The sequence below is a fragment of the Solanum lycopersicum genome, chromosome 2 (assembly GCF_036512215.1).
Source record: "Solanum lycopersicum chromosome 2, SLM_r2.1".
Taxonomy (NCBI): domain Eukaryota; kingdom Viridiplantae; phylum Streptophyta; class Magnoliopsida; order Solanales; family Solanaceae; genus Solanum; species Solanum lycopersicum.
Window position 1 is genome coordinate 71,287,944 of NC_090801.1, and position 16,926 is coordinate 71,304,869.

General features: G+C 33.8%; 4 protein-coding genes across 5 annotated transcripts; 3 read left to right on the forward strand and 1 right to left on the reverse strand.

The window, feature by feature from the left end:
- Nucleotides 1-2,267: 2,267 nt before the first annotated feature.
- Nucleotides 2,268-3,727, reverse strand: LOC138342207 (uncharacterized). Its single transcript, XM_069294432.1, has 2 exons — nt 3,704-3,727; nt 2,268-2,684 (listed from the first exon to the last, which is right to left on the reverse strand). Exons 1-2 carry the CDS (start codon nt 3,725-3,727, stop codon nt 2,268-2,270), a joined length of 441 nt encoding a protein of 146 aa, XP_069150533.1.
- A 958-nt stretch (nt 3,728-4,685) lies between these two features.
- On the forward strand, nt 4,686-11,902 carry LOC101260779 (uncharacterized protein At2g33490). Of its 2 annotated transcripts, XM_004231705.5 has the most exons (11): nt 4,686-5,104; nt 5,220-5,292; nt 5,514-5,588; nt 6,607-6,668; nt 6,754-6,822; nt 8,753-8,781; nt 8,879-9,068; nt 9,174-9,395; nt 10,077-10,130; nt 10,368-11,358; nt 11,715-11,902. In XM_004231705.5, exons 1-11 carry the CDS (start codon nt 5,000-5,002, stop codon nt 11,723-11,725), a joined length of 1,881 nt encoding a protein of 626 aa, XP_004231753.1. In that variant the 5' UTR covers nt 4,686-4,999; the 3' UTR covers nt 11,726-11,902. The 2 variants fall into 2 exon arrangements, with proteins under 2 accessions (XP_004231753.1, XP_010315904.1); XM_010317602.4 differs by having other exon boundaries at nt 10,368-11,727.
- Nucleotides 11,903-12,075: 173 nt separating this feature from the next.
- Nucleotides 12,076-13,998, forward strand: LOC101260492 (probable inactive shikimate kinase like 1, chloroplastic). Its single transcript, XM_004231704.5, has 10 exons — nt 12,076-12,269; nt 12,364-12,389; nt 12,467-12,521; nt 12,614-12,686; nt 12,761-12,848; nt 12,925-13,007; nt 13,084-13,207; nt 13,358-13,436; nt 13,515-13,579; nt 13,673-13,998. The coding sequence occupies exons 1-10, from the start codon at nt 12,179-12,181 to the stop codon at nt 13,739-13,741; spliced, it is 753 nt and encodes a 250-aa protein (XP_004231752.1). The 5' UTR covers nt 12,076-12,178; the 3' UTR covers nt 13,742-13,998.
- Nucleotides 13,999-16,398: 2,400 nt separating this feature from the next.
- On the forward strand, nt 16,399-16,905 carry LOC104645994 (zinc finger protein KNUCKLES). The gene has a single exon (XM_010318965.1). The coding sequence runs from the start codon at nt 16,399-16,401 to the stop codon at nt 16,903-16,905; it is 507 nt and encodes a 168-aa protein (XP_010317267.1).
- Nucleotides 16,906-16,926: the final 21 nt, after the last annotated feature.

A 16,926-nucleotide genomic window follows, 5' to 3' on the forward strand; every position in this document is an offset into this window, starting at 1 on the left:
ACATTTATTATTCAATTACCTTATTTAAACCAATGTAGTTAATTAAATTTATTATTTTAAGTTATCTTTTTTAAACAAAACTCTTAATTAATGTAATTTAAATTAAATATTACATAGTTACCTTTTTTAAGATAACTACAAAATAGGGATTTTATCAATATCTAAAACAATTACAGTTTTATTTTTAAAACTGTAAAACGTTATCTAAAAAAAAATAATTATATTCCCCAAATTTTTGTTCTTACCCAAATCCTTTCAAAATCATTAACTTTGCACGCCTATCAAAATTATTCACCAAATTTCGCACACCTAAATTTTTATTTTCACCAAAATTTCGCTTAAAATCGCTTCTCTCTTAACAGTCTTCTTCAAGAATTCTCAAATATTTGCATTCAAATCTTCATTTTTAGCACTCAAATCTTCAACTCTTGCGCTAAACAAACCGTACAATGTCGAAAAGAGGCAATGAAACACCGAGAAAAAGTAGAAGATTGAATGATGAAGCAAGTTCAGACGATTTTCATGCTCCATCTTTCAAAATTTTATCACAAACGCAATCTCAACCTTCATCTGTTAAAGTTAAATCTAGATTAGGGAAATCAAAAATAGAAAAAAAAAATAAAAAAACATCCAAAGGAAAACGAGAAGAAGGGAAAAGGGAAAGAAAAGAAAAAAGTAGATGAATCTGAGAAAAGGACGAAAGAAAGAGGAAAGAAGAGGAAAGGAAAAGAAATCGAGGACGCATCAGATTCTGAATCTGATTTCGTAGAAGAGTTGATAAAATCAAAATCCAAAAAACCAAGAGCCTCTGAAATCGATACTTCACATTTACAAGAAGAAGAAAAAACAGTTGAACCCAAAAAAAGTTCAAAGATTAGTAAAAGTTAATTTTTTAAAACTTTTTTATGTTCTGTTATTTTTATTTTCTGTTATTTTGGTATAAAATAGTTAATATATATTTTTTGTGTATATAAATAATGTATAAATTGTGTAGGATTCACTGTATGAAATTACAGATTTCTTCATATTACAATATCAATTGCTCAAACATGTATTTTTTTATGTATGATTCACTGTATGAATTATGTATGATTCACTGTATATATAAAATGTGTATGAATTGTGTATAAATTTTTTTGTATCAAGTTTTTTTATACAATTTTTTTTTCAATTTATATACAGTGATTGTGGTTTATACACATCTCTTTTCGCCAAATACATGAGCAATGGTGTTTTTGATATATCACATATTGATATTGATTCAAAATATCATCGTCAAAGATATGCTACATTACTTTGGAATTATGAAAAATCAAAAAATGATGAAGACGCAATCAGTGAAAGTGAAGTTACAGGCACAGTTGTTAGCAAGAAGGGTGGACCTCGAACTCAAAAAGAACAAATTATGGACACCACCAATTATCCTACTCCAAAATTTCGTATCAGGAAGTAGAAATCTTCATGGCACAATATACATTTTTTGAATGAATTGTTTTTTTTAAAACTTATGAACAATTTATGTATTTTTTCAATTTTTTTATTATGACTACTGATGGTTTTATATAAATTATTAATGATTATTACTAAATGTGTCTCACTTTAACATATATGAACACTGAATGAATCATGTATGAAAATTATATGAATTATGAATGTCATATTAAAATTTGATATATAGTACATAGTAATGTTAAATTATTCCATAAATTTGTTTTGCATGAATACTATACACTTTCAAATACAAACAGAAACAAATATTAATTATATTACTGGTATAAATTATGTATGAAAAATGTATGAATTATATCATACAGTTATACATTAATAAATGTGTATCACCTTCTTGCATACATTATTCATACCAGTAATATACATACAATTTGTTTCTGTTTGTATTTTGAAAAAATATATATTTCAAAATACAAACAGAAACAAATTGTATGTTTATTACTTGTATGAATAATGTATGAAAACCGTATGAATTATAACATATTATAATTTAATATGTATAACATAAACATACATTATTTTTTTATATGCAAGTATTGAATTTGTATAAATGTATAAATTTTGTATGTAGTCCCCATTATGAATGCAATAACTGAATAAATGTTATATGATTATATGAATTATTATTGTTAAAATTTGTTAATATATGAACAGTTGTATATACAATTTATGACATTTGTATGAAAAGTAATTTTATTCAATAAAAAACATTTTATAACAATGTAAACCCTCAAAAACACAGATTTAACAGTACGACATCATTGTTTTTGTACAGGATAATTTGAACAAGTCTTCCTATTGTGTCCAACCTGATGGCATCTACTGCATGTGCTTTTTGTCCTCTCGAATTTCACATCTACGAACCCCTTCCACCGTTCAAGTTTGGGTCTTCCTGCTGCTCTTTTTGGACCAGGCGACATCAATTTAGGATCTGAAATATAACTTGGTATATCCCATGTACTCTCGCACGGGATAGGCTCGACAGGAATGACAGAAGCATCTTTGAAATTCTTGAGGCTATAAAAAGCAAAACAGAAATCTGCTTCATGTACATGGCTACACGGTATCTCATAATGTTGAAATCTTTCGCAACTACATATCCCTGTGTTCAAATTTACTATGTATTTCTTTGATTTCTTAGCTACAGCATGCAGATCAACAGTTGAAGGTATCACCTGCGGAAAAAAAATTATACATATTGCAGATTAGTATGAATTAAAAATACAATACAGTGAAACACATACCCTCATATTGCACGACAACGTAATACTTTTCTATAGATAAATATCATATTTTTTTGTCAGATTAGATGTAGTCTTATCAGCCTCTTCATTATGCTTGTGAATCCACCTCTGAATTAAAATTACATTCAGTGCATCCCATAATAAAATTATAAATTTATTCATACATAATTAATACACACTTCATACACAATTTATATACAAGTCACTGTTTAACACACACTTCATACACTTCGTACAAAAATAATACACACTTCATACACAATTTAATACACAATTACTACACTGTTTATACACTATTTTAATTTAATACACAATTAATACATTATTTATTACACACTTAATACCATTTTATACAAAATCAATACACAAATCATACACAATTTATATACAAGTCACATATATATGCAATAATAAAATTTTAAATTAATACCAAATTAAAACAATTTTTATACATACTGCATACTTCACAATTAACTACTACATACAAACTAAAATACACTTTCATACTCAATTTATCCAATTTAATAAAAAATAATAATATACAGTTAATTCAAAATTTATACAGAATTCATATATATATTACAAATCAATAACATCTACGTACTACTATAAAAATTGACTTTCGTATATATTGTTCATACACTATTTATATACATTAAAATACAAAATGTATACATTATTAATACAAAATGTCAGATATTGTTCTACTGTTTCAAAACAAAAAATTTGCAAATTGATAAAAAAACTGCAAACTTTTTAATTTTAACCAGTAATCACATTTAACATCATTCTTCGTTTTAATTACACATGAAAATACATTTAATATTAGGAAATATTTATTAGTGGAAACACTGAATAAATGTATCACAAAAAAAAAAATCAATTGAACATATGCAATATAACATGGGAAAAAAATACGACACATTAATAAAATATTAGAAAAAACTAACCTGATGAATTTCATTTGCCACCATGTTTAATTAAAACTGACATAAATTTCTCCATCAAATCAAATCTAAACTTTTTCAACCTTCAATTTTAATTGTTTTCCAAAAAAAAAAAAGATAAAATATGACAGAATTCGAATATATGAATATACTTAAATTTCTGGAAAAAAAATGATACACGTTTATGGAAAGAAGATAACAGAATATAATTTTTTAAGGATAAAAAATCAAAACTAATTATCATTAAAAATGGATTGAGATAATTAAGGTGCATATCTATAATTAATATATTTTAAAATCCCTTAAAAGGTGCACATTTTGTTAGCAGTTAAAAAACATTAACTACATTCACGGAAATTATCCAATTTTAATTAATCATTTTTTTATTTTATTTTTCATCCTAATTTTACAGAATAAATATTAACAATATTTTAATTTAAATAAATGCTATAAGTTGATATATTAAATGTTATAAAATGAAAATCAAAATCTTATGATATAACTTGAGAATATGCTATATACCTAATTTACACTTCTATTTAAGATTCAAATTCAAAATTTCTGATTAAAAAAGTACAATTTCATTCGCACGTCTTTTTTTTAAAAAAAAAAGAGAAATAGTGATCTCATCTATTACTTTGTTGTTACTATATTCAACAGTTTGAATGTGAAACTTTTGGCAAGCGAAAGTATCTACCAATTGAAAAAACATAATCACAAAATAGAAATACCTAGGTAGATGAGTTGAGCTGAGAGGTAGTAGATCACTCAAGCCTCACATTATTTTGCACTTAATTTAATTATTCATATTTGAACTATTTTTTTAAATTTAAATTTTACTTTTAGATCGATATTTTATTAAAATGTCTATTTTAAAATTTGAATTTCAAAATGGATAAATTTTTTAAAATGTCCGTACAAATATTTTCGTTCATCCATTAATATTGTTTAAATGTTTGCAATTTTTTTCAATAATATTATTATTGTTGAATAGGGGAAAATAGATGGGTAAAGTAATTAAGCTAGTGTTATTGTGGATTAAGAAAATGGGTCAAAGTAGAGAGGCAGTTGCCATTCTGACTTGGGCGCATGACATTAGAATTTTCTTGGTAAAACTAATAAGCTCCTCCTTCCCACCCCTCTCTGCAACTTATTTCAATTCTTAAGAGTTATTACTTTCTCCGGTCTCCGGCATACTGCACTTCTGTCTAAATCATTTATTAACACACAGTGTGTGAGATTAGGTGTGAGGTAGAGACAGATCAATAGTAAATCTGAAAAGAGAGAGGCAGTAAATTAATGATGAAGTCGTCTTTCGGAAAGCTCAAGAAATTTGCACTACACAAGGATAAGAAGGATCATCAGATATTGTTGCATTTGGACGGACTTTCTCAGGCATCACAGGTACCCTTCCTTCACTATTAGGGTTTCCGATTCCTCTGCTATTTTACCCGACCCGTATCCATTTCCCCCCTGTTACAAATCTGATTCATCACTCCTCTATTCATTTCCTTTGCAGGATATGAAAGACATGAGAGATTGTTATGACAGCTTGCTATCTGCAGCAGCAGCTGCGGCTAATAGTGCCTATGGTATTACCAATGTTATTCATCTTCACTCTAACTTTAATACTTACTTCCTATTTCTCAAAAGAGATTTATCAGTTGTTTGTTTCATAACAACAAGCGAAAGATTGCTTTATTTACATTCTGTAACAGAATCCAGAAATGAAATTCCAGGATTTACTTCACAAAAAAAATCCCCATATTCAGCTCATCAAACGGATCATCACTTTGCTCATTTCCTTTTTCAGAATTTTCAGAATCCTTGATGGAAATGGGAACCTGCTTACTGGAGAAAATTGCATTGAATGGTGATGGAGAAAATCGTAAGTTAACCAATGTTTAGGTCTCCTTTCTATAGTGATTTTCATTATTAGCTTCTGTCGGAGATCATTTATTCTGTTCATATAAAGTTATCAGCTTAACAAGCAGTTCCGTGCAAAGCTTATTTGATCATTGACATCCAGTTCCATGCAAAGCTTATTTGATCATTAACATCTTTGCGTAATGTATACTTAGATGTTTCCAGTTCTAATTAATTCCTTAGAACTTGGAAAAAAAGTCAAGACACCAGTTTTAGTTAACCCTTAGAACTTTTCAGTTTGAAAAGAACTATTGGTTTGCCCTTGGTATTTCCGGAGGGAATGTCATACTTTTCACGCTGTTATACATTTGCCTTGCAGAAGCTCTATCTTTTACTGGTTCAGAGCTTTTTATTTGGGGTCTCAGCAGCGGCAGAGCTAGAAAGTCATATGAGATTAAAAAAAAGACTAGAATGTCATACCTTGGACTTGAATTGGTGTTCTAAGACAATATTTGAATCACCCTTACCATTACACTAGAATCCAAATCATATATATTACCAAAAAAAATTATTTTTTGGCTACGCCACTGTGTCTCAGCTTGTCAACCTGATCACAATCTCCTCATCAGTTCAAATTATATTAGGAACTGTAAGAAACGCTAATTTCCCTCTGATCTTTGTGTTCTCCGAAGCTCACCAACAGTGTAACTAATTTAGAAATGAAAAAGAATATAATAGTACCAAATGGTAATAGATGTAGTTAATTTATGATATATGTACTTATTGTTCTCTTCTTGAAAATTTGATTGCACGCACATAAGATCTATTTTTTGACGAGTACACATGTATAACATCTTTTTTCTATCCATTTTTTGTTTTCTTCCTGTTTCCTTAGTTTTCTTTTTTTTTCTGTGACTTTTTTTTGATACGTGCGTTTTGCTGCTAAAAAATATGTAATCTACTGTTTAAAAATGGACTTGCCTATCATTCCACATTCTGTTTTGTGATTTTTTTCTTTGTAAAATACTATCTATATGCAGGCAAGGCAATGTCGATGCTTGGAGGAGTACAATTAGAACTTCAGAAATTCGTAGACTGCTATGTCAGTGCCTGTTCTTTTTTTCGTTAATAATTTATCTACCAAATTTAAGTGAATGTGGTTATGACCTTTGCCTTCTGTATTGCAGCGTTCCCATATCATCCTAACTATCACAAACCCATCTGAGTCTCTTCTTAGTGAACTTCGGAAAGTGGAGGTTTGTTCTTTTGTGATTCTGTTGATTATCTCTAGATCCTTTTGATAAGTTCAAGTTTCCTCATTCTTTTGTTTCAATTTGTTTGTCTTATTTTTCATTTTTAGCCCATTTCAAAAAGAAAGTCTCTTTCCTTTTTTGACAACTCTTTAATTTCAACTTTCCACATGACATCTTTAAGACCACAAAGTTAAAAGGACATTTGGTACATTTACACATCTTTGATTTAAGACCACAAGATTCTAAATTTTATTTACTTAAACGTTGTGTCAAGTCAAAATTAGACATACAAATTGAAACGGAGGGAGTAGTTATTAACTGTTCCAGTCCTGCTATTTATGGACTATATTTTCAATGATCACACTTTTAATTATAATTCAGAAACTATTTAATTATAAGCCATGCTAATTCTTTGGTCCTCTCTATAGTTGTTTCTCTTTAACTGGTTGTAACTTTTGAAAGTTATATTGGTTGATGATGTTTCTTTCCTTTTCATTGTTGTTATTGTCCCAAGTTGTGAGAAATTTGATGAACTCCTAATGCTTTTGACCCAGGTACAACTTTAGCTTATGTTAAGTTGTTACTTGATATTCTTCTGTGTCTCCCACAATAAGGGCTGTAATAAAGTCTTAATTGGGTGGGGTTGGAGTTTCTAATAGATGCATCACTACTGTGGCCTCTTAGCTATCTGGTAGAGTTTGAAATTATCGATGATGTTTTTACACCAACAGTCCCATATATGTAGAGTGCTTGGTTGGTTGGGTTTCAATTAACTTATATATTTCTTTTTCTCATTAATTTGGTTGCTTTAATCAAAGTCGTTTTTGCTAATCCTATTAAACATCGACTTTTATAGCTAGGCATTACTTTTTATTTTGGAACTGGTAACATACTCTATTTATCCACAGGTATAATACAACCAAAAGTGTAGTTCCCCTTCAAAAGTATTACATTCTATCAAAAGCTTAAGTCTATTTGTGTTACCTATAAACAATCTAGAATTTCAAAGATGTCTTCAGTTTGAGCTAATAAACCATGTTTACACCAGAAGTAAAATAGAGCTAAACACTTCTTTTTGACATCCTGTAGACTGTTCTGCACATCTTTAAATCTCCTATTGTTTCTCTCCTTCCAGATTGACCACCAAATGCATGCTGGGACAATCTTCCATCTCCCCTCCTTCTTTGTAACTTTCCCATATCTGATCCAGCTACTAAGTACTCTTCTATTGCATCCTGGTTTCACCCACCTGATCCCCTTCAGGCTAGTGAACGTTCTTCATTGTTGTTCTGTCCATTTACAATGTAAGAAAATATAGCTGATTGTCTCAGCTTGATCTCCACACAAGTAACGCCTAGAAGCTAACTGATGGCCTCTCTTGTTCAGGTTCTCATGTGTTAGAACAGCTTGTTTTGCCAAAAACCAAGTGAAACATTTCACTTTGTAAGGTACCTTAGGTTTCCATATCATCTCCCATGGCCATTCTTTCTCCTGTCCCCTTGTCCTGTTAAGGGCCGTAGGGCTGTATAAGTAGACTTGACTGAGAAGTCACCTATGCTGTCTTCCTGCCATATTATCACATCATTATCCTCAGTAAAACTTCTGTGAACATCTAAATAGATCTTCCAGTCATTTAGTGGTCTTCTTTGGCCAAGATTTCATCCCTCCCCAGTCCACATATTAGCTGCAGTGGCCTATTGCCATTGACTGATTGACATAGTGTAAATTTGCCAGGTTCTGGTGTCCTATGACTGATTAATTGAATTAACTCAGATGAGCAGAAACAATTTTATTGATCCCAAACAAATCTATTAATTTGAATCAACTGCCATACTGATGTACCTTTGAAGGCTAATTATAGAACACATATATGTAAGGATTTTTGCATTGTTTCCTCATTACTCAGTCGGATGTATCCTCTTCCTTGATGCAGGAGATGAAACTGCAGTGTGATGAAAAAAGGTATCCCTCGCCATGTGTCTTTTTGACATGATACAAAAATCCTTTTTTAAAAATAAAATTTCAATCAAGTCTTGCTAACATCAGGCATGATCTGCAGGGAGGTGTACGAGTATATGGCAAATAGAGGAAAAGGTGGAAAAGGTGAGAACTTTACTTCTCAGCAGTTACAGGCAGCCCGGGAGGACTATGAGGAAATGGCAAGACTTTGCATTTTCCGTGTACAATCTCTGAAGCAAGGGCAATGTCGGAGCCTTTTGACCCAGGCAGCTCGTCACCATGGAGCACAGGTGTCCTTGTGCATTTCATAAGTTTATTTATTCATTAATGGTTATCAATCTTTTTCTTGAATCGGGTACTTACTTGTCTGCGTAATTTCTCTTTTTCTGGAACAGCTTAATTTCTTCCGCAAAGGACTTAAATCTCTTGAATCTGTTGAACCACAAATAAGGATGGTTGCTGAAAACCAACACATTGACTATCAACCTGTTGAATTGGATGATAGCGAGGATGGAGGCAAGAGCTATGAGGCCAATGATGATGGTGAATTGAGTTTTGATTATAGAAAAAATAAGCAGGAACCAAATGACTCTTTCCCAATGAGGGATTCAATGGAGGTAGGTAATCATATTGCTGTCATGCATCTTTCCCTTTGCGGAAGATTGTGAGCTGCCTACTGGCTTGATTGTTAAATCTTTTGGTAGCATGTCAATTCTCAAATGCTGTTTCCCTGCCGTTAGCTTAAGAACCACAATCGAACTGGCTGATCACTAATATGTTTCTAGTTCATGCGCTACATCCAATTATTCTTGGCGTATTGTTAAATGCTGTTTCCCTGCCGTTAGCTTGTAATAACCACAATAAAACTGGCTGATCCCTACTATATTTCTAGTTCACTTGCTACATCCAATTATTTTTGGTATATTTGGTAAAGTGATGAGGTGCTAGTTTTCAAGCAGCACAAAAATAATCTTTTGGTTTCCTAATCCCAGTCAACACATTTCTACACAAACTGATTCCGATCTCACAACTACTAAAATCAGCTTTAAGTATAAGTCTTCTTATTACTGCAATTGTCCTTCAGTGTCATTACATCCCTAGATCAATTTTTTGTACTCATTCAATGCACATCTAATTTGTCCGCCCGTGTCTCTATATTTAAAGAGACACACCTGGGAAGAGAATGACAGTTATGATCTATAGTGATATTATATGCATTATCAAAATCTGATCTTAGATGATGACTTGCTTAGTTTGCCAAATTTTGGATTTTGGTCTAATATACCATATTTTGGCAGTTTGATCCCGCTGATGCTCCAAGTACCCTAACCTCTGGGATGGAGGAAGTGGAGGTAAAGTTCTACTCCTGTGGCTGTATCTAGTATTTGGTGAACATTATGTTAGCTATATATTTTCCCCATATGGCTTGTATAAGGGACTTTCAAAGGGGTTTATTAAGGGTTTGAGCTACTCCACACGTTGCCTTGAGATTTTCAGTTGGATGCTCAGATTTGTTGGGTCTTTTGTATGCTTCTTATTGTCAACTTGTGAGATGTTGCTTATTTATTTTGAAAGACATTTTCTTGCAGTTGGATTTGGGCAGAAACCAGGAGCAGGTTTTTACTAGACAACCACGTGTAGTCAGTCATTCTGCTCCAATATTTGCAGAGAAATCAGATATTTCTGATAGGATCAAACAAGCACAGACATCTGCCCGGAAATTTCACACATACGCCTTACCGACTCCAGCCGATGCTAAAAGTTTGACTTCAAGGACAAGTGTTTCCCTTCAACACTCAAGTACCATGAATACGAGTGGAGGCAGCAACAATCCGTGGCATTCTTCCCCGCTTAATATGGATAAATACTCTAAATTTTCAGATGACAACTTGTCAACAGACACTCTTGCAAAAGGCCAATCCACTGCTCAAGAGATTAAAGATCATACTTTCTCCACCCCACTACCCCCGCCTCTTGCTGAGGGAACTTCTCTCCCACAAAATGATATACAAAATGGAATTGATGCCAGAAAGATGAGAAGACTTGCTTTCTCAGGTCCATTAGCAAGTAAGCCTTCATCCAGCAAGCCACTGTTATCTGCCAGTGGACCTATTGGCTTGGCCGAACGGCCTCTTTTAGAACCTGGATTGGCTTCTGGTATACCAATAAGTCAGCCACCATCGACTCTAGATGTATCCTACAGTGCTTCACCTCCCCTTGTTTCTTCACCAAAAATAAGTGAGCTTCATGAGCTCCCTCGTCCCCCTGGCATATTGGCCTCCAAGCCATCAAGTTCTACTGCATTTGGGCACTCTGCGCCTTTAGTCAACCGAAATCAAGAAACATCACCAACTAATCAGAGCCCTGTGCTGGCATCAAATACGGGTTCTCCACTACCACTTCCTCCGCTAACCATTCCTCGAAGTTTTTCTATACCTTCCAATAATCAGAGAGCAATGGCACTACATGTAGCCCAGCTTCTAGAATCTCCTCAAAGAAAGGGCAAGGGTGATGTGATGTGCTCTCCTCCATTGACACCTCTCTCTCTTTCAAACACTTCAAATTCTGGGCAAATCAGAGGTAAAGTTGATTCATAGTAACCTGGCAACTATACTGTTTCCAGACAAGTAGCTAGTGAGAAATTCTAAAGTGAACCTCATATCTGTGATTGATCTGCCTGAGTGTTTTGAGAAGGAGAAAGAAGGGTTACAAGTTGTGTTTGAATCTTGTCTAGTCTTGTACCCTCCACCTGGTTAAATCTTCACTGGTAAAGTATGTCAGATTGGTTGTTTGTTTGTTTGGGTGGGTGGATAACTGGTGTTGAGTAATTGAAGTATTTGTAGAGTAGCTAAAAGAGGAATGCGTTGATTTTCTTGTGATAGTATAATTCATTTCCTCCCCCTTTATCTTTGACATGCCATTTTTGGTGGATGCAGGTAGGAGCTGATATATATATATTTTTGTTTTGGGTTCGTGGGTGTGTAGAGTTTGTTTCCACAAGCATTATTGCAGGAGTGGGATTTGTACATATGTTATTAATTAATGTAAGGTTTTATTTGTTCGGTTTTGAATGGTTCTCCATGTATCTTACTTACACAAATGTAACGGGAGCTTCCTGCCACAATTTTGATCTCGCGGTGTTCAAATCCACCCCTACCCCCCTTGTAGAGAAACGTCAAATTAAGAATGATTCCCAGTTACCTTGTGTTTATAATCTAGTACATTCTATTACTGTCCATGCAGCAATCAAAAGTTGCAATTTAAGCCGAAGGCCGTTTAAATTTATTTATTTGATAAGAATTACCATATTTTTTTAGTACAAAAAGTGTATGTACAGAAAGAGAATAAAAAGTGCGTAAAAATAATAAAATTTGATATCCTTAGCTTGGTGATAAGGAAAATGAAGGTGGTCCAATTGGCTCAGCCATTCGTCGTCCCTACTTTTTGCCATCATCTGAAGCCGCCCAGAGCAGTTTCCAAGCATAACCATGGTGAGTCGTCGGTCTTGTCTGTCTGTCTGTGTCTCGCACGCCAAATGCTTGATAATGGTTCCTAATTAACCTGAGTATGATTTCTCATTTTCAGATTTCACCATTTCGTTAACCCTCAAGGTAAGATTGAGGATGCTTCTGTTTACGTCAATCTTCTTTTTTTAACTAGTCCATTTGACTGACTCGATGTGATTCAGAGGAAAGCAGCAGAGATATCCCCAGACTTGAAAGGAACTTGTTTATTCCTTGTTGGTGGGCATAACTTTTCTCCCTTGTTTCAATCTTGTCATTTTGCTTTCCCAAAACTCACTCACTAATTATCTCGTGTTGCTTTGAATTGAAAGGAATAAACAGCTCCATCAAATCTAACTCCGCTCAACTTCTTGCAGACGCACTGCGCTATTATTATTTTGACAGGTACATCACTTGTTCACGTTTTCTCCAAAAACCCTAAACTAAACTCATCATCTTATTACCTTAATCTATTGCAGCGATAGTGTTGTTGAACAAGCTTTGGGAGGAAAGGATGCTGTCCGGTCGTTTATGAAGACAGACTTGAAGGGATTTCGTGATTCGGAGGTGCCCGTCTTCCTAATGTACCGCTTCTCTATGTTGATGTTGAGATTTATGACCGAAACCTATTTTGAAAATGCAGACGGAGGTACTGAAGCAGTTGTCATCCATGGGTCGCCTTGTTGTTTGTGCTGGGAATGGTGCAGTTCAGTGTGCAGCAAATCTGTATGAGTTTTCTTAATTATACTCTCCCCTGGAAGACGATCACTTGTTCTTGATCACAACTTGACTACTTTTACAGGGCGCTTATGAGACACGGCATATCAATATGGATCGATGTCCCCTTGGATATGGTAGCCAAGCAGATTGTGGAGGAGAAATTTCAACTTCCTGCTGCTGAAGCAATAAATGGATCATATTCCGAGGTATATTTCTGATGACTTCCACCTAAAAAGCAAGACAAAACACAGATATTTGATGTTAATCATCCTTTTCTAGCTTAATAATACCTCTTGTTTGTGGATTTCTTCAGCTGTTGGTCTATCATGCTGATTTTTAGCTTACCATGGCCACAGGTGTTGACTCAATTAACTGCTATTTATGAAGATAGCCGTAATGGATATGCTACAGCTGATACAACTATTGCACTACAGAGTAATTTCTATTTGCTTCATACTCATTAGCACTAACACATCTTTTGCTGTATTTTAACAGCTTATTTATTCTTTGCAGATACTGCTTCTCGGCTAGGCTATGATACACTGGACGCAGTGACCACAGAAGATATGGTTTTGGAGGTAAAAGAAAATTCTTCATAAGTGGGAGGATGGATATATATTATTTCATTTGATAATTGACCTTATAGGTGTTGTATTTTATTGTGATTTTAGACTCTGAAGGAGGTAGAGAGATTGATGAGATCAAAAAAGTTGATGGAAGAAGCTGCCAGGCCATTTTAGTTTCATTCACCACCAATAACAATTATTTATTTTGGTTAGTTCTGATTAGTGTTGTTGACATGGGTGTTTGGTGATTTTCTTTTAATCTCATCCTTCTAATGAACGGGACTGAGAATGTATTTATTTACCTTCATCCATTTAGAAAAGCTAACATTATTCTGGAGGTACCAGACCTCTTCCTAGGCTTGCTCTTTTATATGATGGGAACTCAAGACAACCAAACTATCATTCATTATGTTATTTTCAATTTCTACCAATGTTGGTGATGGATGACACATTAGCTGCATTTAACATTGTGGTATCTCGAATCTAAATGTGGGAAAAAAGATTAGATCAAATAAAATAGTGATATGCTGAATCGTGAAGGAAGTTGCAATGACGTATTTTTTTATGAAGTCGCCCTGAAGGGATGTCTTTTTTCCAGGGGAGTCAGATAAAAATCAGCATTACTTCCAGCCAATTGCAATTACTCGTTTAAGAGTCAAGTTAACCAAATGCAGGTGACTGACTTGAGAATGAATTAGAAAAAGTATATTGTTGACCAAAGTAATCCTCCTATTGAACAAGTCTTAGATGTACAATTGACTTACAAAAGTAGCCCTAGGTATACATACAAATGCGGTGGTTCTTTTATCAGAAGATCCAATGAAAGTTTTTGAGTTATTCAAATTCTTATTTGCATTTATTGTTTGGAGCCGTAAGCGCTGAGCTGAAGTTGGCGAATGATGGCAATATTTGATGCTCTTGCAGTATTGTGAGAGTAAGAATCTTATTGTAAATGTTGTTTACTTAAACATCAGCGCTACCCAGAAAACTCCCTCCTCTAAATCTTTGTCGACCAAACTGCAATCAGACAGAGCAATAATTTTAAATATATGTGAAATTCTAGTATATCAAGGGGAAAAATTTAAAAGGCTGGCTGGGTCCATCCCTTTGCTTTAGTTGATTTTTGATCCCCGGATGTACATTTCTCCTCGAGTTATGAGTGGGATGATTCCTGCAACATGCAGGGTGAGGAGTGGTGGTTTTATTGGATGCAGGGAGAATGGGCAGAGTATAGTTTTGTGGCACCAAATTATAAAAGGGAATGCGAGTGTAACATCAAAATTGTCTCTCGGCTGCCAAATTCATTTTGTTTCTAGTTATTTACTTAATTTTTGTCACGATAGTAAATTTTCAACTAGCATATATTATAATTTTAATTAAAAAAACCAACGTTGCATTGATTGAGACGTCTTGTTAAAGTGGGAGGAGAGTATAGGTAGGGAATATAGTTGTGGGTTTTATTGTGATTCCACTCACTGCTACTAATTGTAACAAACTCAAGTAAGTGACTGTCTGTTTGTCCTTTTTCTACAGAATAAATAATAAAATGAATGACAATTCTAGATTCTCATAGAATGTCTAGAGTAGTTGATGATATAACAACATAGGTGTTACTCTCTCTCCACCACCATGTCCATCCATACCTCCCATCTATAGGCATTTTAGAGGTGACTTTGCCTTCTTCTTTTAATGCTTGTTTGTTTCTTCTCTGTCAGAAGCTGAACCAATTTTCCTTTGTCAATCACTTTTTTCCCTTTCCTTAAACAAATACTATAACTATATCAATCTCCTTAAAGTTAAACCACTCTCACGTACTCACCCATACCATTTTGAGTTTTAACACATCCATCCCTATATCTAATCAAAAATCACTCATAGTATAGGTATCCTCTTATCACTTTAACACATCAAATCATCTCTCCTCCTCAACACTAGTATTTATTATTCTTTAATTGATCTTAATTTAAAACTACAAATCCCAATTTATATGGCATAGTTGAAATTTCAAGAATCATAATAATAAAAATCATTATTACAAGCAGTAATAATTTAAGATATTTAAAAGGCATTTAAAGAAATTCAGGTAAAAAAGATTGATCTGCCCTTGAAATTCGATTGTTCCACATAAATTACTGGAGCAACGAATCTATATATGTTTTGACAATCAAATCGGAGAAAGTATTTTTATCTTGTAAAATGTACCCCGGTAGGGTCTATAAGCTAAAAATGTAAATTAAGAGTAATATTGGAATACCTAAAAACCAATTTAAACTTGAATTGTTAATAATCAACATAAGCTTGTGTACGTTGTATTTTAGTGTTGATATTACAACTCTTGGATTAATTTTAATTTACGTTAGAGGTGGGATAAAATAGTGAAAAACAATGAAGTTTGAAAATAAAGGATAAATGAATAGTTAGAATGAAAGAGAATATGAGTTCATTTCGAAACTTAATTGATCCTAGGAAGTTTTTAAGTCGACAAATTGATGGAGTAATATATTTGTGTAGTTACTTATTATTAAGAAATATTATTGGAAATGATGAGTAAAAATGGAAGGAAGGTAGCTAGCTGTACACTTTAACAACTGTGTACTAACAACAACGGGGTGGAGCTGAATGCAGCTGATAGATATAGATATATAGAGAGAGAGAGAGAGATACAAACAAATTAACACTCTCTCTCTCTTCTGTTGATCTGCAATAATATTTCTGTCCCATTATATTCCTCCTCCTGCTAGCTCCTCTCCCCCACCCCACTACTGACCACTACTCTCTCCTCTCCTATATATACATACATACCTTCTCTGCTCTGAAATTAAAAGTCATTAATGGCGGACCACACCCACCTAGTTTATGATTTCTGGAACCAGTCTAACTCCGTTGCCCCAGATATTATGCTGGAACCACCCATGATCCCTAAACCTAAAGTAGCTCCATCTTCATCTAGAATGTTCTCTTGCCTCTATTGTTCCCGTAAGTTCTGCACTTCTCAAGCACTTGGAGGACATCAGAATGCTCACAAACGAGAAAGAGCCGCTTCTCGCCGGAATATGTTCTCTACCGACCCTAACAATAACAATAATAGGCTCCAATTCCATTTTCTTCACAACAACAATGAGAATGTGCCTCAACAACACAACATCATCAATGCTAATTACTCCTGCCAGCTCCAAGTCCAACCACCGCCTCCTTCAAACAATAGCTTGTGCTCCTCCTCATCCGCCGTTTTCTATCCTCCGCCGAATCATGGATATTTTTCTACTACTGGTGAGGATTTGTCATTGTTCCCCATTGATGAACCCCAGCTGAATCTCGACCTTACCCTTCGTTTGTAGATTTTGCTTCTTTAGAACTAG

Coding starts and splice junctions, on each gene's coding strand:
- LOC101260492 (XM_004231704.5), top strand. CDS start 12,179: ATGAAGGTGGTCCAATTGGCTCAGCCATTCGTCGTCCCTACTTTTTGC. Junction 12,270..12,363: donor AGTTTCCAAGCATAACCATG/GTGAGTCGTCGG, acceptor TCTCATTTTCAG/ATTTCACCATTTCGTTAACC. Junction 13,008..13,083: donor GTTCAGTGTGCAGCAAATCT/GTATGAGTTTTC, acceptor CTACTTTTACAG/GGCGCTTATGAGACACGGCA.
- LOC138342207 (XM_069294432.1), bottom strand. CDS start 3,727: ATGGTGGCAAATGAAATTCATCAG. Junction 2,685..3,703: donor TGGCAAATGAAATTCATCAG/GTTAGTTTTTTC, acceptor TTTTTTCCGCAG/GTGATACCTTCAACTGTTGA.
- LOC101260779 (XM_010317602.4), top strand. CDS start 5,000: ATGATGAAGTCGTCTTTCGGAAAGCTCAAGAAATTTGCACTACACAAG. Junction 6,823..8,752: donor GTGAACTTCGGAAAGTGGAG/GTTTGTTCTTTT, acceptor TCCTTGATGCAG/GAGATGAAACTGCAGTGTGA. Junction 9,069..9,173: donor CTCGTCACCATGGAGCACAG/GTGTCCTTGTGC, acceptor TTTCTGGAACAG/CTTAATTTCTTCCGCAAAGG.
- LOC104645994 (XM_010318965.1), top strand. CDS start 16,399: ATGGCGGACCACACCCACCTAGTTTATGATTTCTGGAACCAGTCTAAC.